The sequence below is a fragment of the Podarcis gaigeae genome, assembly GCF_964106915.1.
Source record: "Podarcis gaigeae genome assembly, chromosome: 14".
In the NCBI taxonomy this organism is placed as follows: domain Eukaryota; kingdom Metazoa; phylum Chordata; class Lepidosauria; order Squamata; family Lacertidae; genus Podarcis; species Podarcis gaigeae.
In genome coordinates, this window is record NC_139690.1 from 21,220,523 (window position 1) to 21,248,401 (window position 27,879).

Consider the following 27,879-nt stretch of genomic DNA (forward strand, 5'->3'; position numbering starts at 1 on the left):
AATCGTAAGAGTTGGAAGGGACCCTGAGGATTATCTAATCCAATCCCCTGCAAAAGCAGGAATATGCAGTTGTCCCATACAGGGATTGAACTTGCAACCTTGGTATTATCAACACCATGCTCTAATCAACTGAGCTATGCAGGCAGGATGGAGTGGAAGTCCCATGGTGCAAGCAGAAGTCATTCTGCTCATGCAACGACTTAGTTGGACACAACTCTCTGTGAGCAGAGGAAGGGCAACAATGAAGAGAAGAATAGCGATGATAATAATTTGCATGCTGGATCCTTCTTGCCATGACCAATGGATTGCAACCAGCCCTCCCCTCCTCATAAGCTCCCACCCAGCCCTTCGGTCCCCGCATTCCATACCCGAATCGGTGCCAGAACGTGCTCTGCTCCTTGTAGTGAAAAATGAAATCCGCTTAGTTCTGCACCCTTCGCCAGCTCTGTAGGCAAATGCAAACAAAGACCAATGAACCAGAGAGCCCTCCTCTGTGGGACTGCTCCAAAACCAACATGAAGAACTCACTTTCCAAGCTGGTTCCTCGAGAGATCAAGTGATTTCAGCTGCCTGCAAGTCCACTTCTCCTGAGAAGGTAATGTGACTAAGCGGTTTCCTGACAGCTTCAAGGACACCATTGCCTGAAAGAGGAAGCGACAGTTTTGGGGGGTCAATAATGGATAATCGGTTAAAAGTTCCAGTAGTTTCACACAACAAAGGTAGAGCTGAGAGGTATCAACAACAACAACAACAACAAAATAAACTTTTTTTGAGCTTAACCTGAACCATTGCAGGAATCTCAGTCCACTCTTGGAGATTATTTGGCAAAATGGACTACCTGATGTTGCCATCCAAGATGTGTGGGTGCAACGATTTTAATACGCTTTAAACATTGTTGAAGGAAGCAACAAACTTCACCATGACTTAGCTCATCCACTTCCTCCTTCCACCAAGCTGAAATAACGGTAGAGTTCCATTCTCTGTTAAGCGAGCTGAAATCTTGCCAGAGAGAGCTTTCTGAGGGAAAACCATCAGAAAATTTCACCTCTTTCTCTCCTTCCAAATATTTTGCTCCATAATTTGCCTCTCACAAAAAGAATGGAGAATTTTGGAAGGCTATTGGTGCTTAGCCTTCTGGATGTTGTTGGACCTCAAATCCCATCAGCCCCAGCTGGGATAGTCAATGATCAGGAATAATGGGAGTGGTAATTCAACAACATCTGGAGGGCACCTCGTTGGCTACCACTTATTTATATGGTATGGTGTTTTACAGAATGACCTGAGCAAAAAACAGAGAAAGGGATGAATGATTCCTGCCCCAACAAACAGCAGAACCCTTAGGGTTCATTTTGGTTAGGCATGTGGACTAAGTGGCACTGTGGTCTAAACCACTGAGACTAGGACTTGCCGATCAGAAGGTCGGTGGTTTGAATCCCTGCGATGGGGTGAGCTCCCCTTACTCGGTCCCTGCTCCTGCCAACCTAGCAGTTTGAAAGCACGTCAAAGTGCAAGTAGATAAATAGGTACCACTCTGGCGGGAAGGTAAACGGCGTTTCTGTGTGCTGCTCTGGTTCGCCAGAAGCAGCTTAGTCATGCTGGCCACATGACCTGGAAGCTGTCTGGGGACAAATACCGGCTCCCTCGGCCAGTAAAGCGAGATGAGTGCCACAACCCCAGAGTCGTCTACGACTGGACTTAATGGTCAGGGGTCCCTTTACCTTTAACCACAGCATTGGTAGTTTGCAATGGGAAATAGGAAACCCATATTCTAGTTCAACAATAGGTTAACTTGTGCTTGAACTACAAATTTATCAGGAAATTCAAATTCCATTTCACAGCTGTCAACATCTGCTCCTGAACCATTGATTTCATAGGTCTTTTCGTCTACAGAATGACCCTATATTTTTGGTCAGCAGCAAAGAATATCTCCGGAGAAGAGCCATAGTATAGCTTAATGCTATGAAAAGAAATGGTCTTAGGTTCAATCCTTCACACTTCCAGCTGGGAAGGACTCCTGGGTGAAACACCATGAGAGCTGCTGCCAGACAGTGTCAACAATATTGACCTAGATGGCCTGATGACCCCACTCGGTTTAAGGCAACTTCCTATATGAACAGTATACGATAGTCATATCATACTCATGATGTCCCTGGATCCCCAGCTGGTGAGACACTGCAAGCTTGCCAGGGACTCTGGTTTCTAAATTACTGCGATTCTTTTTGCACTGCACCGTACCAGTAGCATAATGTATGACAGCATAGCAAGAGTGGTGGCACAGAGGAAAGATAAGCCCAGGAAAAGATGCCACAGCAGCACCACCTAGTGTTCCAAAGGCTGGATTGGCATGTGCCTTCCTAGCCATGCATTTGATTCCTTCAGGGAAACAAAGCCATGTTTATGAGAGCTGCTCAGATCCTATGCTGTCTAATGCCCCACCATATTTACTTGAAGGTAATGCACTCTTTTTTTGCCAAATTATGTCGCGAAAATTAGGGTGCACATTTGATGGCGCAAGATGCACTGTAGTCATATCAGACTCATGATTTCCCTGGACCACTAGCAGCAAAGTATGGGGTTAACTGGAAAATATGGTTGCTGGAGAATTCGAACCGAAAACAGAAGTGAAAATTGTTTGCTCGTTTGTCCCACATCTGAAGTGGGAATCAGGCCAGAGAGTATCAATTGCTGTTGTTGTTTGTTTTTCAGTCTGTAAAAAATCCACAATCAATGACTCCTCCCCACCCTTTAAATTTGTGTTTCCTTTGCACTGAAATGAATGGTGTGGAAATAATGACTTCCTTAATTACGTTACATCTCTAAATTTCATGATTTATGTTAAATAGTGGAAAGCAAGATGGGGGGGGAATGTACTCTTTGGCAGAGATCAAACTGCAGTGGAACAGAAACAGCACTGATTGTGACAAAGACAGCTGCCTTCTGACATCCCTGCTGGAAATACAGGCATATACTGGACCATGCTGAGAGGGGGTAGCTTTTCCTCACATCAGCAACACACAAGGGCTGCAGTCGCCACAACCACCATGAGTGACTTCACCATTTATTGTTCCAGAGTATACTATTCAATCCCAATTAGCAATTAATTCCCCCAAAGGTCAGCTGGGAGCCAAATGGAACAATGCTGTCTGAAGGGTGGGTCTGAGAACACACACAAAAAAAACCTCCTGCAAATATTCATTTCTTACATTTCTATCCTGCCCGCTTTCTAGGGAGGTTTGAGGAGGTGTACATGCTCCTCCCTTCACCTGGTTTTATCCTGTGAGGCAGGTGAGACCAAAAGATAAGAAGTGGTCCAAGGTCGTCGTGTGACTGTGCTCCCTGTCTGGGTTGAGGCCCTGATGTTGGTTCTTCCCATTCCTAGTCTGATTTTCAAAGTGGTGGCTAACCCATGGCCTTCTTGCTGTTGCCAAACTACAACTCCCAACATTCCTGACATGGCTGATGGGAGCTAGAGTACAGCTCAAGTTGGAGGGCCACAGTTTAGCTACCTTTGCACCAATAACTAACTCTGCACTGGTTCTCTATAACTAAAAGCTAAAGGGACCCCTGACCATTAGGTCCAGTCATGGCCGACTCTGGGGTTGCGGCGCTCATCTCGCTTTATTGGCCAAGGGAGCCGGCATGCAGCTTCCGGGTCATGTGGCCAGGATGACTAAGCCGCTTCTGGAGAACCAGAGCAGCGCACAGAAAGGCCATTTACCTTCCTGCTGGAGTGGTACCTATTTATCTACTTGCACTTTGACGTGCTTTTGAACTGTTAGGAAGGCAAGAGCAGGGACCTAGCAATGGGAGCTCACTCCGTCACGGGGATTCGAACTGCCAACCTTCTGATCGGCAAGTCCTAGGCTCTGTGGTTTAACTACTACACTGGTATTGTGGCTTTAGCAAGCTAGATTTTGTAGCTGGTTCAAAAGGTCTGTTCGGAATCCTATTATGAAGCACACCCTTTCGACTGAATTCCATCTAGGTTCCTCTGCCACTCTAGGGACACAAAAGTAATTGGGGAAGTGATTATATCTACATTTACTCTCTGAAATAAAGAAGGCGACCAAAAGTGTAGTGACACTTACTTCGAGCTGGAAGAGACACTGGGGAACTTCTTTCAGTGTATTATCAGAAAAATCCACTTCCCTGAGATGATTTTTCCAGAAAACAGCCAAAGTATCCGGGAGGAATTCAATTGCATTTCTAGAGGCTTTGCAGCATTTCTAGAATTGAGAGGGAAAAGAAAGTCTGTATGTGGACAGAAATCCCCAAGGCATTTCAAGGGAGCTCACTGGGCAGAATCCCAGTTCTAGCCTAAGAGACGTGGCATCCCTCAGCCAGGCCAAGCAATTCACGTGCCATCTTACAAGGCCTCTGCCACGACTGCAGTTCAGACTTACCAAGGGACAGGCCCATGGCTGAGGAAACACTTTCAGGTTATTCCTGGATGCATTCAGGACATTCAAGGATTTCAAACAGTGGAGAAAGAGGGTGGGCAGCTCCAACAACTTATTGTCAGAGATGTCCAGCTCCTGCAGCTTCCTTAATCCAATCCAGTTAACTGCTAAAAAAGAAGAAAAAGAAGAATCAGAGGAGGAGGATGAAGTAGAACAAGAAGAAGAAAGGAAGATTTTATGATAAGTTCTTAATTGTCATAAGCGGGTAATGAAATTATTCATTTTCTTTCTTTCCAATTATCCGTATCCTGATTTTCAGATAACAGGTGTCTACTAAAAGCAGCTTGTCACAGTAAAAAATAAATAAATGAGACTAGCTCTGCCATCAGGCTTACAAAACTAAAAGAAAAAAAGACAGGACATACAAAAGGACTGGAGAGAGAAATTAAACTAAAATGAAGTTGGTAGCCTTCAAGGAACTGAGGGACAAGAAGAAACATCTCCACTGCACTGTACAAGCACAAGACTGCTGAGCTCTGGGGCTGAATTACTGGTGCTCTGGGGCTAGATCATAAAATCCCCTATGAAGTAAGGCCCTGGTGTTTGGGACTTCTTTAGAGAAAAGGCAACTAAGCAGTAGACATGAAAGAAGTTTATAAAGTAGCACGGAGAAAGCAGATAGGGAGTTGTTCTCCCTCTCTTAGAACAGTAGACCCTGGAAGCCAAATATTGGAAGATTCAGGTCAGAAAAAGGAAACCATTTATTCACACAGTGCATAGTTAAAATGATGGAACTCTCTCCTGCAGGAGGCAGTGATGAACACCAACTTAGATGGTTTTAAAAGAGGACTGAGGATAAGACTCCTATGTTCTTATGAGAAGCAGGAGAAAACAACATCATAGTAGGGTATGCGGCAGAGGACTCTTGGCAAAAGATCAGCAGTTCAGCAGTCACCCTGCACAGGTAATTCTGCCTTGATGGTTTCATCACAAATCTACAAGGTCTAGTGAGAATGCCTGCAAGGTTTACTGGTCCCCACCCACTGGCTAGCAAGATTGCACGGGCCAACTGGAAATTCCTAGCTAAGATGCACCCACCATTCTCTGCATCTAATAACTTTTCAAGATAATTTTTGGAAGCCACAAGCCTTTGGAGTCTGGAAAGGTGAAGGAATCCAGAAGGAAGAATAAGGAACCTGTTGCTGGAAATGTCGATCTCAAGCAACCTGTGGATTTAAATAAACACAAAAGATAAATCTGCTATGTATTTTGGAAAGTTGTCTGTCTGTTTGATATGAATTAGGACGGCACTGATTTTAACCACTGAGTACAAGGCTGCATTTTGGTTTGGTTTCTTAAGATTTACCAAGCTACCAGAAGGCATCACGTGATCCCTTTCATTATCAGTGGGACCAAGAAATGTTACTGGACTCCAGATCCTATCAGCCCCATCTAGTGAGGCAGTTGTCAGGGATGATAAGAGCTGGAGTCCCACAGCAGCGGGAGGGCTACATGTTCCCCAACCAAGACATGGTACATACTTTGTGCAGATGATTCCATCTGAAGAATGTACATCAGGAAGTTGGTTTAACCGGTTCTCAGCAAGGTTTAGTTTCTGGAGGTTTATCAGCCCCCAAGGGATAACAGAAGGGAGGGAGGTCAAGCAATTGGCAGAGAGGTCCAACTCAGTTATCTGGTGGGAAATGTCTATCAGCCATTCGAGATCCACCCAAGGAAGCCCAAGGTTTGACCAGTTCACAGAAAGAGCCTGGATGTGAAAGAAAGGTGAAGGTTTTCATGGGAATCATCAATGACTCTGACTGAAAAGCATAAAAAGTTGAATCTCTGGGATGCGCCCAGGCTGTTCAGCTGCTTGGTTAAGCTAGGAAGGTAAGAATGCTGCAATTTTGCTCCAACCATCATAATCAGCACTGTTTTCATGCTGCTCTAGTTTGGTTCCCAACAACCACTAAGTTACGTGTCTCACTGTTCTGCTATTTAACTTATGAAACTGTATGTGGAAATCACATTCGTTTCAGTGCAAAGGAAACAACAGAACAATGCAAAGAACACAATTATTACCTGTAGACTTAAAAATGTGAACAAATGCCAATTGAATACACTTGACTAATTTCTGCTCTGGACTACAGACGGACATGCAAACTGATTGCTCTCAGCTTCGCAGTTGCCAGTAGGGAGATGGAGGCTCACCATGGCAAACATTGGCCACAAGTGCTGGGGCTGATGGGAGCAACATCTAGAGGCCCAAAGGTTTCCTATGCCTGCTCAAGCCGGTCAGCCAGCCAGCCTGCCCAGGCTGCAAGCCTTAATGGAGGCCAGGGAAAGTCATCTGACTCATTCCAGCTTATCAGGACAAAAATAGCCCTATCATGGGGCATCGTGACTGATCTACTGTGCGCTCAAGTCTTCACGCTGTGTTAAAGCAATGAATTAAAGAGACACTTTGGGGGGGGAGGGAAAGTATGGGGTGTATCTGAGGCCAGAAAGGCATGCTATTAGCATTACCAAGTGCAAGTGACTTAGTTCCCCTTGTCTTGTGATATGCAAACACCTACTCACTGTCTTTGCTGGGGCATTCCCAGGTAACTTGATTGTTTCTACAAAGTATTTACGAAGAACTTGTTTGCTTGTGCTGGGGCAGTCCACCAGGACGTAGGAAGAAAAGAAGGATCCATTCTCAAGCAAGAAGGCAGCAACCTTTTCATGTCCTAGCAAAGAAGATGGAAGGGAAGAAAATTAACACCCGCGTGCACATTTCAGGCTATGTTTAAAGCAAAAATGCCATATATCCCAAAGACCTGCGTGCACACTATATAGCTAAAGCACATTTAAATCACAAGGCTCCCTCCCCCCCAAAAAAATCCTGGGAGCTGTGGTTTACCCATCACAGAGCTACAATTCCCAGCACCCTTCACAAACTACAATTTGGGAGAAGTTATATGCTTTAAATGTCTGGTGTGAAGACAGCCAGGTAATTAAAAAATACCAATTGAGAGGCTCGTTGATTAAAAAAGAAACCTCTATGTGTCAAATACAGTGTGGAATGGGGAATGGTGCCATTTTGCAGCCCCAGCTGCCAACCATCTCTTCTTTTGCCCCTAAGTGGGAATGCGAAGTTTTTAAAAGGGAAAGGAGACCACAGATCCCACGTTCACATACAGTACCTGCTTTCATAGCTGCGTAGAGTGGCAAACGTGTCAGAGCTGCAAACTCGTTCTTTCTCAAGGCATAGCTGTCGGGGTCTGCTTTGTATGTCAGCACTAAGAGCTTGGCTATGTCCAGGTGGCCCTGCTGGCAAGCAATGGCCAGCATCCAGTTCAGGAGCTGCAACATGTTTGCAGGACCTGTTTTTTTAAAAAAACAAGCACAAGCACAACTACGTCAGCCTCTGGAGCAATTTACAGGCAAGAAAACACAAGGGGCATCACCCATAAACAGCACACCTGTCAATTATCTTGTAACAGGACACCCAGGGCTATTTGCCATCTCAGTAGCCCTAGGACTGCCAGTCAACAGAATAGTCTGGTTATCAGGCATGGAGTCTGGAGCCCTGTGAAACTCGACTTTCAATTTAAATAAATACGACGTCTAGCTTTAGGGCATGATCACGGTAAAATTTAAAGCTCTATCCTGTCACGGACTTTCCCCAAGGAATCCTGGGAACGGCTGCTTTGTGAAGGAGCTTCCCTATTAAACTGTTATTACAATTTATTGCTGCACTGTTTATAAATACCTTGCCTTGTGGGAAAAGCCCTCGGAAGGCTGCTCACAGCGTGGAAGGTAAAACTTAAAACTAAAACAGTATCAGGTGCAATAATACATAAGGGGCCACAAATAAAACCAGTTTCATGCCAAAAAGCCTATTGCAGCTGCTTACAACCTTTTTATTAGCCAGCCATTTTAATGACTACTGTGTTCTGCTTTAAATGGTTTTTATATTTTAGAGTATACATACTGTTGTAAACCTCCCTGATATTTTATGGCGAGGGTGGTATATAAGTCCTTCAATAAATAAAGTGCTTGGCAGTTTGTTGTTGTTGTTTTAAGTCAGCGGGTCCACTTAAATGTGTTAAGAGAGGTGGCCAATCAGAGCTTTAGGATAGAGAGACTTCTACTATGTGGGCCACCACGAAAAAGGTCCTAACCCTGGTATTTATCAATCTCATTGAACTTAGTGGTGGTCCAGGCAGCAGGGCCTCCAAGGCTGAGCTTAGGGGCCCTCGCAGGTTCAAATCCTTAATGCTTAAAATGGCTGCTTGGTGGGACAGAACTATCTAAAATGTATAGAAATTATTCATATATGTTACTATAGCAGCAAGAATATTACTTGCCCCAAAATGTAAAAAAGCAGAAGTTCCAGCAAAGGAAGAATAGATGCAAAAACTTATGGAAAATGCAGAAATGGCGAAACTTACTCGAAGAATAAGAAATCAAGTTAACAATTCTTTAAATAAAAGAATGGAAATGGTTTACTGAATAATTACAGATAAATTATAAACAGATAAAAACATTGGCAGGATTATTGTAATAACCTGTAGTTTCATAACAGTATATATTTAAAGAAGATGAATAAATGAGCAAATTAAGTTAATCGGGATATGCAGACGATATTAAAAACAAATTTAAGGAACTGTAGAAAGAGGGGGAAAGAAGTCAAGTTTTGAAATAATGTCAAAATAATTGAAAAAATTAGTGAAATGTATAAAATCAGTGAAATGTATAAACTTGAAATGTATAAATAATTTTAAAATAAAATAAAATGGCCGCTTGGCAGAACAACAGTTCCCAAGGTCCTGTTTCTGAAAGCTCCTAGGGTTCAGAAAGATGGAGCATAGGCTCCAGGTTGATGGACTATATGGAACTGACGGAAAGGACTGGCAGAATCTGAAACCAGGGAGAGGAGATGGTGGAAGAAGACTGGAAAATTTAAAGTTGATATTTAGAAATATTGTAAAAGTAATGACTGCTAGAAAAATGGTGGAATGATATTTTATGGATTTAGCAGAAATGCTATAAGAAGTTAAGTATATATAAGTAATTTAGTCTTAATGGGAAATAAGGTTAAAAAATATTTTATTTATAATATGATAGAAAATAGAGAAAGATGGAAAGGATTTGCTGAAACAATTACTAGAAGTGGGATACAAAAAGGGAGGTGTGAGGAGGTCGAGGAAACAAGGGAATGAAGGATAGAGTATGGAAAAGGAGGGATGTTTTTAAATTGTGTGTGGCTTTATTTATGTGTTTAGTTTAATGGGTTCAGGTTGGGTTTTGTATTGTTTATATATTGTATTGTATTGTTTTTGCTTTTCTTCTCTTTTCTTTTTTTCTTTTTTGTCTTTCTTTTTCTTTTTTCTCCTTCTTTGTAACTTTTAAAAGTAATAAATATTATTTAAAACAAAAACAGAAAGATGGAACATAGGGACATGGGAAGCTGCTTGACACTGAGTAAAACCATTGGTCCATCTAGCTCAGTATTGTTTATACTGACTGGGGCAGCATCTGTGAAGGATTTCAGACAGGGGACATTCCCCCAACCTTACCTGGAGATGCTGGGGCTTAAATGTGGGACCTTCTGCCTGCAAGGTGGATGCTCAACCACTGAACTATGGCCCTTCAATGGAAGGTACGAGAGGCAAAGTAGCTTCAACAAGCACCTTAAAGGCTAATGGGATGGGCAGGAGAAGAACCTACCATGAAAAGAATCCAGCAGTTCTTTAGCAACATCTGTATGCCCAAAATATGCTGCCACAACAGCTGGGTTATCGTCGTTGGGTTCCAGGGGCAAAGTCACGCATGCTTCTTTCAGCAAATACCTCACGGTCTCAAGGTCCCCATAGGCAGTGGAAAGACTCAAGAGGAAGCCCTGGTTTGGAGAAGAAGAGTGGAATACATAGCATACAAGCCCAAATGAACCAAAACACAGATTTTTTTTTTGTTATTCACAAGCCATAGTGAAGATAGATCAAACATAAGAGCCTGCAGGATCAGGCTGGTGGTCCACAGTAGCTACTCCCATGCCACTGGGGAACCTGCAGCTATAGCACCTGAGCTTCTCCCCTTCTGTGGAGACAGAGCATAGCCATCATGGCTAGTAGCCACTGTTAGCCTTATCCTCCATGAATTTGTCTAATCCTCTTTTAAAGCCCCCTAGGTTGGTGGCCACCAATGCCTTGTATGGAAGGAGGTTCCACAGTTTTTAAAAATCTGTCCTGAAACTTCCAATATTCAGCTTCGCTGGATGCCCACAAGTTCGGATGCTTTGTTTGTCTCACTACCTACTTTCTCCATAAGATGTTTTGTGGGGATGGTGACGTGGCCCAGAATTTCATAAAATGGCCTTCTTGATCTCACCAGGATATACTGACATGAGGAAGCTGTAGCTCGCAAGGTGTTGTTAGCCTACAACTCCCATCATCCATGACCACTGACCACACTGTCTGGGGCTGATGGGAGTTGGAGTCCAAACTCTTCTGAAAGGCCACTGGTTCCTCATCCTTGGTGGAGGGGTCGCTAGAGAAGAATCTGGAAGCGGGTAGGCCAAAGTAACCCACTGTGGGAGAGCTTAGCAGGGTTAGCCTATGATTTTGACCACAAGGGTAGAGGGGTATTTTCCCCGTATACACCTCTGCTGTTTTCTGGATCTCAATCATATTCTCCCTCAGAGTTGCTCCCCAGCGGGAAAAATAACAGGTCAACAGTGGGAAGGGTGGTTAACCCTTTCCACAATGCTGCTACTGTGAACAAAATGGGAGACCTGCTGTTCTTAACTGCAACCATTGTGAAGTTAAATGGGCATGGGGGAATTGTGAGATATTGGCCTCATTTCCACCTTACAGTTATCAGGCCATGTTAAAAAGTCATGGCTTCCCCACAAAGAACCCTAGGAACTATAGTTTGTTAAGAGTGCAAGGAATTGTTAGGAGAACACTATTCACCTTACAGAGCTATACAGTGGTACCTCGGGTTAAGTACTTAATTTGTTCCGGAGGTCTGTTCTTAACCTGAAGCACCACTTTAGCTAATGGGGCCTCCCGCTGCCACCACGCCACCGGAGCACGATTTCTGTTCTCATCCTGAAGCAAAGTTCTTAACCTGAAGCACTATTTCTGGGTTAGCGGAGTCTGTAACCTGAAGCGTATGTAACCTGAAGCGTATGTAACCCAAGGTACCACTGTAATTCCCCAAGTTCCCTGGGAAGAGGGATTGTTAAAGCATTCTGGGAACTGCAGCTCTGTGAGAGGAATAGGGGTCTCCTAGGAAACAAGATTCAAGAGGCTGCAAGGTTATGCTGGAGATCCCATAGCAAATGTCTTGATTTGCAGAATGTACTCTTCTCGTCTTTCATTTTGGCGCAGAATTTTGACGGCTGTGCCCTTACCTTCTCCACTGCCGAGATATTCTCCTGACATGCTGCTTTAATCAGCTCCTGGGCTCTACCGAATTCTCCACTTCTGTAAGCACCCTCCACAGTCTCTGTTGCTGGACCCTGGCCGATGGAGAGACCTCCAGCGGAGGACTGTCTGGCCCCCATGCCCATGGGCTCTGCACACAGAGAGAAAGGGTAGAGAACTTTTATTTACTTAGAAGCCGCTTTCTGTGGGGATGGCCTCAAGGCTGCTTTTGATGTAGAACACTAAAAATGCAATAAAAAGACAGGCAAGATGACAATATAAAACTGCAAATTAAAAAATGGCAGAGCAGCAGGTTAAAACAACAACCTGCAGAAAGGAAAGACATGCAGGTAAAAAGATCTCAACGCAGGAGCATAGGAAGCTGCCTTATATGGAGTTGGACTTTTGGTTAATCTCAGGACAGTACATCTCAGGACTGACTGGAGGGACATGGGTGGCGCTGTGGTCTAAACCACTGAGCCTCTTGGGCTTGCTGATCAGAAGGTCAGCAGTTCGAATCTCTGCAACGGGATGAGCTCCCATTGCTCTGTCCCAGCTCCTGCCAACCTAGCAGTTCAAAAGCACGCCAGTGCAAGTAGATAAATAGGTACCACTCCAGCGGGAAGGTAAACAGCAGTTCCGTGTGCTCTGGCTTCCGTCACAGTGTCCCGCTGCACCAGCAGTGGTTTAGTCATGCTAGCCACATGATCCGGAAAGCTGTCTGTGGACAAACGTCGGCTCCCTCAGCCTGAAAGTGAGATGAGCGCCGCAATCCCATAGTCGCCTTTGATTGGGCTTAACTATCCGTGGGTTCTTTACCTTTTTACACTGACTGGAAGTAGCTCTCCAGGGTTTCAGTCAAGAGGCTTTCCCACCCCTTCCTGGAGCTACTAGATAGCAGATGGTCCACCACTGAGCTATCAAGTTTGGTGAGTGTTTGGTGAGGGAGGGAGAGAGAAGAGGACCAATAGCTGAGAGAAAGGAATAAATGTGTTCACTTTCAAATAGGGACACGAAACTGTAGGTGACACTTCCTTAAATATCTGCAAAAGGTACTTTCCGACAGATGTTATCTAATGAGACAAAGGCACCCTGGATCCTTCACAGAGAGGCAAGCAAAAAGACACCCCATCCCTCAACCTGGTGCTTTCCATATGTTTGGGACTACAACTCCCATCTACCAGTATTCATATTTAGCATAGTTCTGTATTAGAGACACAAAGTTTTAATTACTGGGCTGTTTTGACAGGCTTGTTTTACTGTGCATTCAATAGTGGGTGTTTGTTTTAATGTTTTGATGGAATTGCTTTTACTGCACATTTTAATTACACATATTTATTTTGCATTTGCTATTGTAAACCACTTAGAAGACACTTTGGCAATTCAGTCATATATAAATTAATTATTATAAACAAGAAATAATAACACAACTCTGATTAACCCCAGCCAGCACAGCCTTATTAGCTGGGCTTGATTTGGATTACAAATCCTGTCTGTCTAGGGATGGAGGATAAATTTGATTCAGTTCACATTTAAAGGCAGATCTATCTAAACTGCACATCCTAAAATATTCCAAGAACTGAAACGTAGACATCCTTTGAACTTTGCTCTTCTCCAACTTTTGCAATGCAGTTCTCCAGCCGAGTAATATATACAAAAATGCATAGACTAGGCCAATGGTGCATAAAAAGCCATATATTTGTGAAAATAACAAACAAAAACGCATTTTACTAGGGGGAAATATGCTTTGCAAAAAGGTATGTGTGAGGCAAAAGTGCATTCCTAAATGCATATATTAGAAGAAAGTTACATAGAGGCTTTAAAAAATTGCAAACTGTCGTTGTAATAAGGGGAACTGAACTCAAGAGTGGAAAAACGAGAAACAAAGAGAACCTGAGTCAACAGATTCACCCATCCCTACAACAGCCCCATCTGGAGGGCACCAGGACTGGGAAGACCATGGCAAAAAAGCTTTTAAAAAATCAGTATAATGTTCCTGCCGTCCCTTAAAAGGGAGAGGGGCAAGCTGTGAGGGGATAGGTGAGGGGGTGTGAGAGGTGTGGGGCAAGGGAGACTGCCAAAGGGGTTGGTGGGGAGATGAGATTGAAGAGAAGAGTGAGCAGGGGCAGTAGCCACCGGACCATTGTAATAGTGGCATGTCAGCTGCTACAGGGCTCTTGGATTGGTTTTGCTGCTGCTAAAGACTTGACATGGCTACCCGTCTGGTAACCTTCCACAAACACTCAATGGGCTGAAAGAAGCAGCTTAAGTGCAACCCCCTACTGACAAAGCAATAACCGCCATATGGGGTATTCTCCATCCTCGTAAAGCACACCCTAAAACAGGGGGAAGAGTTGGGCTCCATCTGCAGCTGTCCGCAAATACCCTTGAATAAGGCATCTTGGATTACCCATAAAGTCTGACTAACTCGTCAATTATTCAAAACGGAGCTCAGGTCGCTGAGACAGCCGAGACGGCTCCTGGGATTTGTGCCATTAAGCTGCGAAGGCATCAATAATCTCCCACACGATCCTCCCAGGCCTTATAGAACGTGGGAAGGACAGGATGATCGGTCCAAGCTGGGGAGCTGGCTCCAGGTCTTTTCGCATGGTAGAGTAATGCCCAGAGAGGCCGGACCACAGCTGTCAACTTTTCCCTTTTCTTGTGAGGAATCCTATTCAGAATAAGGGAATTTCCCTTTAAAAAAAGGAAACGCTGACAGCTATGGGAAGAATCCGAATCCAGTGCCAGGGAGCTGAACCAAGGAAGTAGATGACCACACTAGGAATTAGACTTGGGGTGCAGGCTTCAGCGGGGTGCCAGCACCACCTTACCCTGAATTCTTGGGTAGATGCTGGGGTCCAAGGAAGGGCCCACCCTTGATGTCTGCCCTCCTTTCCTCCAGTTAACAACAACAACAACAACAATATTATTTCTACCCCACCCATTGGGCTGGGTTTCCCCAACCACTCTGGACGGCTCCCAACAGAATATTAAAAACATGATAAAACATCAAACATTTAAAACTTCCCTAAACAGGGCTGCCTTCAGATGTCTTCCAAAGGTCAGATACAGTGGTACCTCAGGTTAAGTACTTAATTCGTTCTGGAGGTACGTACTTAACCTGAAACTGTTCTTACCCTGAAGCACCACTTTAGCTAATGGGGCCTCCTGCTGCTGCTGCACCGCCGGAGCACGATTTCTGTTCTCATCCTGAAGCAAAGTTCTTAACCTGAAGCACTATTTCTGGGTTAATGGCAGTGGCGTAGCGTGGGTTGTCAGCACCCGGGGCAAGGCAAGTAATTTGTGCCCCCTAACCCGTGGATTTGCGCCCCCTAACCCTAACCTCCAGATGTTGCGCCCGGTGCGGCCGGCCCCCCCTGCACCCCCCACGCTACGCCACTGGTTAGTGGAGTCTGTAACCTGAAGCGTATGTAACCTGAAGCGTATGTAACTTGAGGTACCACTGTAGTTGTTTATTTCCTTGACATCTACCGAGAAGGCCCTGTGCCCGGTTCCCTGTAAGCTCACTTCTTGCAGTTTAGTATTCAACACAGTGCCAGGTGTCTATCTGCCATTCCAATTTCCCACAATGCCTCAGATGTAGTATCTCTGTGTGGGGCATTATTGAAAATGTATATGGTAGCTAGGTCTCTGTCACTCAACCAGGTTCTAACTGCTATTTCTGCCCACAGCTGACACAACATAAAAGAGCCCCAGTCCCTCTGACAGAAAAGGGGCACTCAAATCTAAGGCTGGGCAGCAGGCAAAAAGTTCTGCTCTGTTGGGCAGGTTAAGAGATGGCTGGGCTCCTGGTATTCATTTGCAAAACTATGCCTGGTGAAATCTTAAATTCCAGGGTTTGACTGAGAGTGGGTTGGAAGGAGGGTGGAGGCTGAGGTTTTATTAATATTACCAGTAATATAATGGATCTAGCATGTTAAAATTTGCAATGAGCTTCAGCATCTGAAACAAATCCTTCACCCCCTCTGTTGGTAAAGAAGCAAAAATAAATTGGGCAAAGTAAGGAGAGCCATAAAATAAACTCTAGTAATATGATGAGGATACATAGCTCCATTCAATGAAAGCTTATCATAATTACATTCCTCTCTTGCTCCTCACATTAACCCTACATACTGAAAGCTTTATCAAGAGATATATTAAGCTTGCTACAGAAGTTGATCAGGCCCAGATTCTGGTGAGCCTCCAACGACAACCTGTCATTTGGGGGCAGCTACCACGGATGCAGGTGGTGCTGTGGGTTAAACCACAGAGCCTAGGACTTGCTGATCAGGTCGGCAGTTCGAATCCCCGTGATGGGGTGAGCTCCCGTTGCTTGGTTGCTGCTCCTGCCAACCTAGCAGTTTGAAAGCACGTCAAAGTGCAAGTAGATAAATAGGTACTGCTCCGGCGCGAAGGTAAACGGTGTTTCCGTGTGCTGCTCTGGTTCACCAGAAGCGGCTTAGTAATGCTGGCCACATGACCCGGAAGCTGTACACTGGCTCCCTTGGCCAATAAAGCGAGATGAGCGCCACAACTCCTGAGTCGGTCATGGCTGGACCTAATGGTCAGAGGTCCCTTTACCTTTACCACGGTGCTCACTCTCTCTCTCTACACATGCCATTGTGCTTGTTGGTCTATAGCAGCCTATACAAACATGGTGCCATTCAGACATTCAGCTGCCCAAGAAATCTGGAGGGTACTAGGTTGCTGAAGGCTGATCTATAAGGCACACCCAAAGACAGTGATAGGCAGGAGGAAAAACTTGAGCACGGAGTTTTAAGAGACAGGATTTAAAATGCAATATTCCCCCACTTCCTGGAAAAACCCCGCTCTGATAATATAAGCAGTTTTTAATTCCGTTGTGCTCCAGCTCTGTGTTTAACCTAGTTTCAACAGTGCAAAACAACCCAACAGCATTTGCATGAATCCCAAAGAGTCGCTGAAAAAATTATGTTAAAGCATAATTAAACGCATTACGCAAACACAGAAAGAAATAAAATTTTGTTATAGAGCTTAATTCATGGACTGCAAAGCTGGCATCTGTGGGCAAAACTCTTGTGCAGAGGTGTTCCTTAGTGTCTGCAGGGTCCCATCTTCTGACTAAAACTAGGCTTTGAAGAAGCCCCCTTTAGCCAAAAGGATGAGGTGAATCTTATATCGATTGGCTTCTTTTGCAAGCTATCCTTAATGCTAGTGTACTAAGGGACAAAAAATAGAGGAATTGTGATAAACTGCACATTGCAACTCACATAATTCTTTACATTGGGAGTAGGTGGTAGATCTCTCGGTGATGTGCAATAGGTCAGGAAAAGTATCTGATTCCCAACTGTTTAACAATGGCAATAACACCAACAAAATGACTTTTCCCAGTTAAAGTATGCTGCTGAAATGAAGGACAATAACCGGGAGTGTGTTTGTGTGTGTGTGTGTGTGTGTGTGTGTGTGTGTGTGTGTGAGAGAGAGAGAGAGAGAGAGAGAGAGAGAGAGAGAGAGAGAATGGTTCAGTTCTGGTACTGAACCCCAATTCCTCAGCTCAGAATGTGCTCAGAGGCACCCTGATCTAACTGCATGCCTTCTGGTAGAACATGGGGTTCTACGAACAAAAGCCCAAGCAAACATCCCCTATTATGCCTGAAATCTGCGTGCGCAACCCCCCCCCCCCCCCGCTTTATGGCATGAACATTAAAATGACAGAGTAGCATTCTTTAGTGGGGGAAAAGCCCAACTGTCTGTCATTCTCTAAATATAAAGCATAACTCTTGATTTGTGTGACATCAATGCGAGTCGTTTTAAGAATTCTAGCGTTCTGAAATACCCACTTTGAAGGCTTTTATCACCATCTCTTATTGCCTTTATTTAGCACTCTGGATGGTTTTACAATTTTCCCCCCATTTTTATTTGCAGGAAATAACTATATATATGATAAAACACAAAGTCAAGGAAAATGGAGCTGCTTCCATTGCAATCTCCATCCAACGGCCCCCTCGCGCAGGGAACTCACCTTGTCATTATTCGGAAAAGCAGCTCCAAACCCCTCTGAATTTTAAGTCAGATTTGAGGCAACGCAATCCGCAAAGTCCAATGTAAGCTAAAAGGCCATTAACCCATCACATACTGCAAGGAACGTTCCCCATGAGCTCTCCCATGCTCTTAGCACCTTGTGGCTGAAAAGGAAACCTTGGTCTGAAATAATTACAGATACTTTTTCGCTTTGGTGGTTAATGGACATCTCTGTGTCCCCTTGCAGTGAAACCCAAGCTGTGGGTTCTGAGATAAATAAGCTGCAGAAAAATGGGAGTAGGGTGGAGGGGGGGGAGGGAGAGCTTGCAGGGTTACCTCAGACATCAAAGTCCTGCATGACACCAGATGGCTGGGGCTGCAATTTATTGGATTAACCTTTTCCTGTTCCGATACTTGATTGATCAGAAGATGAGCAAGCCAGAAAAAGAAAGCAGTGGGTGTGTTCACGGATTTCAAGAAATAACGAAGTATATTGATGCAGATGTATGAAAATTAAACTAGATTTAGGCTGAAACCCTTTAAAAAAAAATCAAACCACTAAGGAGTTTGCTTAATCAAGATTTACTTCCAAGCAATGATTTGCATAGGGAGTCTGAAATCCCAGGCACACTTACCTGGCAAGTAAACCTTGTTGCACACAGAACATATTTCTGAGTAAATATGAGAAGGATTAGTGGTGCAGAAAGGCAAATATAAACTCTGGACTTGGCGGGTCTCGTGCCCCCCTTTAGCTGGCACCATTCTGCTTCATGTACTCCACACAATTTGGGAAGCTGGTCTTGTTAGGTTCAGAGGATAGCTCCTTCACATTCTGCTGGTGGTGCCCTGGACTTCTGTCCCAAATGCATGGCACCACTAGGCAGGACTGTTTCGATAAGATTTGAATTACAGCATCCAAAAGAACAGCAGGTCGTAAACAATTGCACAACAGCAGAGGCGATTTCTGCAGGTACTTCATGCACACTCCCTGCTCTGCAAATGCTCCCAAGGCAACAGAAACTGGCTGCATACATGCAATCTGTTTAAAGCACATGAACCCCTCCCCCAATCCTGGGAACTGTAGTTTACCCTGTGAGAGCCAGTGTGGTGTAGTGGTTAAGAGCAGTGGACTTGTAATCTGGTGAACCGGGTTCGCTTCCCCGCTCCTCCACATGCAGCTGCTGGGTGACCTTGGGCCAGTCACAATTCTCTGAAGTCTTTCAGCCCCATCACCTCACAGAGTGTTTGTTGTGGGGGAGGAAGGGAAAAGAGAATGTGAGCCGCTTTGAGAATCCTTCGGGTAGTGGGATATCAAATCCAAACTCTTCTATGGTTCCGAGTACCCTGAACTAACTACAGTTCACAGGATGCTTTCAAAAAAGCCATGTGCTTTAGGTGTGTGGAATGGCTGTGACCATGGTTAAAGATAAGTTTTATTTAAAATAACAATAATGAAAGTGGGAGGTTTTTATATCTATGGGAAGGCATTCTGGACAACTTTGTACAGTGGTGCCCCGCAAGACGAACGCCTCGCAAGACGAAAAACCCGATAGATGAAAGGGTTTTCCGTTTTGGAGGCACTTCGTAAAACGAATTTCCCTATCGGGTTGCTTCGCAAGACGAAAAAAATCTTGCATCCCCCCGCGGGGTTTTTTCGCTTTTTTCGCCCTTTTCTTAAGCCGCTAAGCCGCTTATCAGCTGTTCCGCTGATAAGCCGCTTATCAGCTGTTCCGCTGATAAGCCGCTTAACAGCTGATCACTGGAAGCCGCTTGACAGCTGTAGCGCTAATCCGCTAAGCTGTCAATGGGCTTGCTTCGCAAGACAAAAAAACCGCTAGACGAACAGAATCGAGGAACGGATTCTTTTCGTCTTGCAAGACACCACTGTATCTGGAATTGTAATAATAATGTATAATAATAATTTATTATTTCTACCCCGCCCATCTGGCTGGGTTTCCCCAGCCATTCTGGGCAGCTTTCAACAGAACATTAAAAACAGAATAAAACTTCGAACATTATAAACTTCCTGAAACTGTAGCTGGACTGTTGCGTTGATGCTCTTCTTTGTAGTTTGTTTGTTTGTTTGTTTGACTATTTATTTAATTTGTATACAGTGGTACCTCGGGTTAAGTACTTAATTCGTTCCAGAGGTCCGTACTTAACCTGAAACTGTTCTTAACCTGAAGCACCACTTTAGCTAATGGGGCCTCCTGCTGCTGCCGCGCCGCCGGAGCACAATTTCTGTTCTCATCCTGAAGCAAAGTTCTTAACCTGAAGCAATATTTCTGGGTTAACGGAGTCTGTAACCCGAAGCGTATGTAACCCGAGGTACCACTGAACTTCATCTGCAGCTCTTAGGGCAGTTCACAATGTAAATATACAATATAAAAGCACAAAATACATGATTGAAAACAAGAACGAAACAACCTACAAACCAATGTCCCCCACCTTGTAGAATTAAAATATCCCCAGATGATACATGGCTCCTCTAGCAAAGTGCAGCTGTCCATGTTGATTCTTGACCAGCAAATGTTTGATACTTGACCACACACTATACATTTAAAACATATGACTACCCACACAAAGCATCCTGGGAACTGTAGTTCACCCATCGCAGAGCTACAATTCCCAGCACCCTTTTTAAAAATAAAAAACCCAAGGTGTTGTTGTTGTTTTTTTGGAGGAAGCTGTGAGCTTTAAAAGTATGATGTGTCTGCAACCACAGACCCTTGATGCTGTTTGGAAGCCTATTCAGGCATATTACAGGCAGTTATGACAGACACACCAGCTTGCCTGATCGCTGCTCCACTTCCCTCTGCGAGATGCAGATACAGTGGTACCTCGGGTTACATACGCTTCAGGTTACATACGCTTCAGGTTACAGACTCCGCTAACCCAGAAATAGTACGTCGGGTTAAGAACTTTGCTTCAGGATGATAACAGAAATCATGCTCCGGTGGCGCGGCAGCAGCAGGAGGCCCCATTAGCTAAAGTGGTGCTTCAGGTTAAGAACAGTTTCAGGTTAAGAACAGACCTCTGGAACGAATTAAGTACTCTACCCAAGTTACCACTATAGAAGGCACTGTCCCGAGGCACACATTTTGTTTGGAAACCGTTCAAAATAGGTTGCTAATTGGGGCAGAATTGGGGATCTGGGGACTTATCTCACTGCCACCAGTGCTTTAAAACTGCGCTGGCTCCTGGCCTGTAACAAGTCTCAATTCAAAATGCTGGTGCTCGTGTTTAAAACTCTTATTGTACTTTAAAACTCCCAGTATGTTTCCGAGCACAATTCAAAGTGTTGGTGCTGACCTTTAAAGCCCTAAACAGCCTCAGTCCAGTATACCTGAATGAGCATCTCCACCCCCATCGTGGTCCAGCGCCGAGGGCCTTCTGGCAGTTCCCTCGCTGCAAGAAGCAAAGTTAAATGGAACCAGGCAGAGGGCCTTGGTAGGGACACCTGCCCTGCGGAACGCCCTCCCATCAGATGTCAAGGCAATAAGCAACTATCTTACTTTTAAAAGACATCTGAAGGCAGCCCTGTTTAGGGAAGTTTTTAATGCTGTATTGTGTTTTTAACATTCGGTTGGGAGCCGCCCAGAGTAGCTGGGGAAACCCAGCCAGATGGGCGAGGTATAAATAATAAATTATAATAACATTATTATTGAATTTCTATCCCGTCTTTCCTCCTAAGGGAGCCCAGGGCAGCGAATGTATCCACACTTTAAGGAAACAAAGAGAGAACAGAAATATTCTAAAACAGTGAAAACATTCTAATTTAGGGTTGCCATATTTCAAAAATGTAAAAACCAGGGTACCCCAAAAGTTGTTGAGCTTTTTCAACTGATTTGCCTAAGATCCAGGAAAAAGTGCTGCCTTTCGGAAATCCCCCCCAGACGTCAATTTTGCCTTTGAAATCCCAGTCGTGTCCGGGAAAATCCAGACATATAAATCTAATTGGCTTAAGGCCAGGGTGTGTGGGCTGGGGGGAGGGGTAATAACCTCAGTTACTTTCAGCGCTTTTCAATAATACTTGTGGATCCTCAACCCTAAGCTAGCAGGTTCCTCAGCAATGCTCTCCTCTCTTTGCTTTGTTCTCACTTGCCTGACCCGCCCTGAACTTCAAATCTCCATGGGTCTGTTTTCCGGGAATTTTCCTGATCTCTTTGGCTAGTTGACAGACTACACCACCCACATCCCAGCTTGCTTTCTTAATAAAATGTCAAGAAAGCAGGTGATGAAAAAACTGAAAATGACTCAGCTCTGGGGTGGAAGTTATCTTGCCTCCTGGCCTCAGCCCAGTCCTGGGAGTCTGCAAATATTCTTAAAACTGTAAGCAAATCCTGTTCCAATGTCACTGTCAGTTCTCCCCTCCCGCCCCTAAATTCAGATACATTCATGAAACATGCATAAAGGTAAACAGCTCTTCACTTGACAAGCCCTTTCATGTTGCATTTCCAAGGCAGATTTGCCTGCACAAAGGGAATAGGGGATCAAAGCCCCTGAAAATGTAGCCAGCAAAAAATAAAAATACAAATATGGAGAAGGCAATTGCTGGACATCGGAATAAGTAGTCAGTCATCAGTTGCTGGAGCTCGACCTCAGCCCGAAACATTGCGGCTAAATTCATTACCAACTTCCCTCACTCAGACCCCAGGAGACCCTAACCTCTTCAAATCACTGGACACTGCTTTTGTCATGAGCGCGATACATTTAAAGCAACATGGTACAAGTTAAAACACTCATGGCTCTCCATTCGCATGCCCCATCCTGGAAACTGCAGTTGGTGAAGGTCGGTTGGGAGACCCCTATTGCGCCTGGGAGAGCTACAATTCCCAGAGTTTTCTGGGACGAAGGAACTGACTGCTAAACCACTCTGAATATTTTTAATAGGAGATGCTTTCCTTAGCCTGTTCTTTATACAGCTATCCCAGTTTTGCTGTGTCTTGTTAACAGCCAGCGAGTTATCTTACGCAAAGATTTCCCCCAGTATGCCATTGTGTTTCAATCGTTTTAATATCTTTCAATTGTGTGTTTGCAGCCCTAGCTTTTTGGGGAGATATAAACTAAATAAATACAGTGGTACCTTGGGTTACATACATTTCAGGTTACAGACGCTTCAGGTTACAGACTCCACTAACCCAGAAATAGTACCTTGGGTTAAGAACTTTGCTTCAGGATGAGAACAGAAATCGTGCTGCGGTGGCGCGGCGGCAGCAGGAGGCCCCATTAGCTAAAGTGGTGTTTCGGGTTAAGAACAGTTTCAGGTTAAGAACGGATCTCTGGAACAAATTAAGTTCTTAACCCGAAGTACCACTGTACATACATAATGTTAAGTTGTGGGTGAACATATCAGATGACACAGCGATTCTTCAAACAGCTCTTGTTTATTCACAGGCCAGGACAGAACTGAACTGAAGGGTTCAGTCAGCCTGCTTATATAGAGCTCCAGTACAACGTAACTGTAACGATTTTCTAAAACTATCCAATCACTGAACATCACTTGCAATCCCTTATTTGCATAACTATCTACAGTATCTCCCTGCTGGTCCAGGGTGAGAACTTCAGTACATAACACATAAACGCGGGATCTGCCACCACCATGCTTAGCTCCCCACTTCAAATATAATTCCATTCCGGTACCCCAATACAGTCGTATCTTGGAAATCAAACAGAATCCGTTCCGGAACTCCGTTCAACTTCCAAAATGTTCGGGAACCAAAGTGTGGCTTCTGATTGGCTGCAGGAAGCTCCTGCAGCCAATCGGAAGCAACGGAAGCCCTCTCAGACGTTCAGGTTCCAGAAGAATGTTCGAAAACTGGAAAATTCACTTTCGGGTTTGCGGCGTTCAGGAGCTGATTTGTTTGGGAGCCAAGGCATTTGAGATCCAAGGTACTGTTTAGGGAAGCTTTTAATATTTGATGAATTATTGTATTTTAGTATTTTGCTGGAAGCAGCCCAGAGTGGCTGGGGAAGCCCAGCCAGATGGGCGCAAAATAAATACATACACACTACGACTGTATACACATACTAAACACCCTCCAGACTGGTAGCTCTCTCTCCCTCTCTCTTTTTTGGTGGGTATATCCTGCAAAGACACACTGCTATTGTGTCTTTGACACAATAACAGTGCATTAGTGCTGGATTTATACCAGGCTGTCCACACGCCATTCCATTTCCTTAGCTGTTCTGCAAAGCTGCCCCGATGCTATTGTATTGCCACCATTCAGAAGGGCATTACTCAGCTACAGTACAACCAAAGTTGGATCCCCACTCTCACCGCCTAGCATTTGTGGCATGAAAGCTTGCAGGATTTCAGCAGGAAGTTACAAGACGTGAACTGATTGGAAACGAAGTGGTATGCCTGCCCCGGAACTTTTGCAGGCAGAAACAGTACTGAAAACAGGGCCGCATATAACCACCCTGATACCATCCTGAGCACAAATAATCATGAATGCACAATGAAAAGGACCTCTTGAGGGGCTCTGACCATAACTCAAAGCACAGGTGGGGAAGGGAAGGCAGTATTCAATGCAATTACGTTACACAGCTTTTTCAGAAGTTCTGCAAACTCTTTAATACAAGACAAATAGGGATTCTCAGAGAGTTCTTGCCTGGAGTGATTACCAATGTTCTCTTTGCATTCCCTGGTTGACTGAATTTGCAATTCAAATTGATAATTTTTATGTAACACAAGTCACGGTTGATCATACTCCAAAATGTACACAACACTTCCAGGCTGCAAAAGGGCAGGGTTTTCTCTCTCCAGATTTTCAGTTAAGCAGTACTTTGTGCTAATTAAATAAGAATCAAAACGTTCTGCTCCAAGTAAAACCAGTTCAGTATCAAAGTGAATTTCCACAGCCAGGAAATTCCCAGTTTTTTAAAAAAATATCTCATAATAGCTGTGAGCTCCCTCGATCGCTCCCTCTAAGCTCCAACCTCATTTCCTCACCTCATTTTCCCTCTTCAAATGTTATTATTGACCTATCTCACAGGGTTGCTGTAAGGATTTGTAATGAGTATTGAGGACTCTAAAGCAACATACGGGTACTATGTAATTATCACAAATCTGCAAAAATTCTGCCTTTAAAAAAAACCTTGCCAACCTCAATCTCTCGTTCTTACGGAGGTGTAAAATTGCATCTGGGCTGCTGCCACTTCAGGCTGCAGATGGGAGTCTCACATGACTGAACTCTCTTCCATGCAAAAATCCTCCCTGCACACAGGAACCCTAGAAACCTAGGGTTCTAAATTAGCTTTCTCTGTGAAAGGCTAATTTTGTATAGAGAGAACCACCAATGGACACTCACACCTGTAATCTAAAGATGTAGAGCCCTCACAGCTGGGCCTGGGACATTGTCAGGAAATTATATATTAAGCTGCCTGGAGGAAGTTAACGAACGGAAACAGCTCAGCAAGTGGAACAGAAATCAACTCCATCCTCATTTAAAGAGTCAGCACAAAGATTAGTTTCACCCAGGGCTTTTTTTTCCCCAGCCGGAACTCACCCAGAACTCAGTTCTGGCACCTCTCAGATGGGCACCATTGCTATTATAAGAAAAAAGGAGGCATGCATGAGCTCTGGCACGTTTTCCTAGAAAAAATAGCACTGGCAGGACCATGTTGAGAGCCTCTTTCCATCTCTCTAAATGCTTCAAGACAGCCACTTCAGCTCCCTTGGGAGCTATCCTCTAATCTCCTTGACCACCTTCCACTTTCACCTGTCCTGGGGCAAAACCTGGCGACAGTAAGTGGTTGGCAGTGGAAAGTGCAGGTGTGACTGAACAAACATGGCAAATATTGTCATGGAATCATAGAATCACATCCAACTGTATTGAAGGGACCATGAGGATCAGCCCCTGCAGTACAGACATCTTTTGCTTGTACAATAGCTGTACTATTTTATTCTGCATCAAGCACACCAGGGCATAGCCAATGCAGTGTCACCCAGATTTTGGGACTTCAACTCCCATCAGCCTCAGCCAGTGTGGCTAATAGTCAGGGATAATGGGAGTTGTAGCCTAAAACCTCCGGAGGGCATCATGTTGGCCACCCCAGATATACAAAGAGATGTTCAAATGGTAACAACCCCAGATATACACAGAGATGTTCAACATAAAACGAACCCCGCTGGATCAGGCCACTGGCCTATCTAGCCAAGCATCCTGTTCTCAAAACAACCAGTCAGATGACTATGGGAAGCCCATAAGCAGGACTCTCCCCTCCTACGGTAGTATCCTGCAACTGGTATTCCGAGGTATATTGCCTCTGATTGCGGAGGCAGAGCTTATCCATTGTGGCTGCTAATTGCTGATGCAGTCCAGTTATACAGTCCAATCCCGTGTATGCTTATCTGAAAGGAATTCCCACAAAGTTAAACTGGATTAAGTCTAAGGTAAATGCACACAGAGTGACAGCCTTGATCGTTTCTTGTCCTCTATTCCTCTAACAAAGCAATATTCAAAGTGAAACAAATCTCAGTCATGCCCTGATGAAACACACCTGCTATGTAACACTAAATTTGGGAGAGATTCTCCCCCTGGAAAAAAAGTGTTCATTGTTATAACAATGTCAGATGCTTTGTAATAAGTTCCCTTTTTTTCAGAGTACCTTATTGTTTTAAGGCATCCAGTAATTATTATGTTCATGGTTCAACACATACATGTACATACACAGAGAGACACCCCAAAATGAGTTTTTAAGATATAGACTCACTGTGAGGTGGAAACAGAAGCCTAGAAAGTAAATACCATCCACGCTCATGGAGACACAGGGATTTGCCCTAGCCCTCTGTGATCCCTGGTGAGAAAAGACCTTTGATAAAAAGCTAAAAAGCACCAGGATAAAAACCAGTCAGAATTTCTTTGCGATCGCTCAGGGAAATCTGCAATTGCACCACTGTCAGAGCTTTCAATTACGCCGGGCTCACAAGCATTCAAAACGCATCCCTTCCCCATTCATAAATATATCTCGTTAACGAACGGCAGGCTGCAAAGGAGTGAGAACGGAGACATATCCACAAACACCAGAAGTACAGCTGGCAAGGTTTCCTTATGGCTTTCTTGCAGGACCTTCGTTGTCAGAGCCGAGACAAAACGTCTTTCTGCCATGGTTTCCATAACGCGACACCCACGTTGCACACTGGTGCTGTGACACAGACTGCGATGTCTGCTGGCTTCTCCTGGAGGTAGGGAGGGAGACTGACAGCTTGTAAGGTCGGTGCCTGATTAAAGCATGAGGGGGAGCAGGTAAATGGATCTGGATTTGATGGAGCAGGGCTGAAATTAGGGCTAGCTCAAACGGGGCCTTAAGAGGGCATTGGGAGTGTTTTGGGTTGGAGGCACAACCTATGGGCAGTGCCATGATCCCTGTACCCAACAGTCAACCAGACACTGAGTTGGAGGCTACAGGGGCTCTAGATGGGAGTGCTGGGTTAAGGGCTCAGGCTGACTGGGGAAAAAAGAGAGACCAGTGTGCATTAAGTAGCTGGACAATAACTGCCAGTAAAAGGTAAAGGTAAAGGGACTCCTGACCATTAGGTCCAGTCGTGACCGACTCTGGGGTTGCGGCGCTCATCTCACTTTATTGGCCAAGGTAGCCGGCATACAGCTTCTGGGTCATGTGGCCAGCATGACTAAGCCGCTTCTGGTGAACCAGAGCAGTGCATGGAAACACCGTTTACCTTCCCGCCGGAGTGGTACCTATTTATCTACTTGTACTTTGATGTGCTTTGAACTGCTAGGTTGGCAGGAGCAGTGACTGAGCAACGGGAGCTCACCCTGTTGCGGGGAATCGAACCGCCAACCTTCTGATCGGCAAGCCCTAGACCCTGTGGTTTAACCCACAGTGCCACCCGCATCCTAATAACTCCCAGAGGAACCTCCAAAACCATCAAGACTGATCCATCTTTCCCTGAAAAGCCATATGCTGCCCACTGCATTCCAGCAGTCCAGGAGTGCACTAGGAGGGAGGCTAGAGGAGGAGTGGCTGCCTTCAAGCCAGAGGGTTGGCCCTTTAAGGCTCTGAAGTTTTCTCAAGGGGGTGGAGCCAGGAGGAGG

The 27,879-nt window shown here is 44.7% G+C and overlaps 1 protein-coding gene across 3 annotated transcripts in view; it reads right to left on the reverse strand.

The window, feature by feature from the left end:
* The window catches only part of LRRK1 (leucine rich repeat kinase 1), an 85,473-nt gene that overhangs the window by 43,404 nt on the left and 14,190 nt on the right, over nucleotides 1-27,879 (reverse strand). For 2 of the 3 annotated variants that reach the window (XM_083713036.1, XM_083713037.1), the window contains exons 3-12: nucleotides 11,803-11,966; nucleotides 10,116-10,287; nucleotides 7,586-7,765; nucleotides 6,981-7,129; nucleotides 5,942-6,168; nucleotides 5,499-5,626; nucleotides 4,404-4,567; nucleotides 4,089-4,226; nucleotides 529-641; nucleotides 369-445 (exon numbers count right to left, since the gene is read on the reverse strand). In XM_083713036.1, coding sequence (XP_083569162.1) covers nucleotides 369-445; nucleotides 529-641; nucleotides 4,089-4,226; nucleotides 4,404-4,567; nucleotides 5,499-5,626; nucleotides 5,942-6,168; nucleotides 6,981-7,129; nucleotides 7,586-7,765; nucleotides 10,116-10,287; nucleotides 11,803-11,966 — 1,512 coding nt within the window. Of the gene's footprint in view, nucleotides 1-368; nucleotides 446-528; nucleotides 642-4,088; nucleotides 4,227-4,403; nucleotides 4,568-5,498; nucleotides 5,627-5,941; nucleotides 6,169-6,980; nucleotides 7,130-7,585; nucleotides 7,766-10,115; nucleotides 10,288-11,802; nucleotides 11,967-26,536; nucleotides 26,844-27,879 lie in introns of those variants that run through there. The other variant, XM_083713038.1, reaches the window with a different exon arrangement.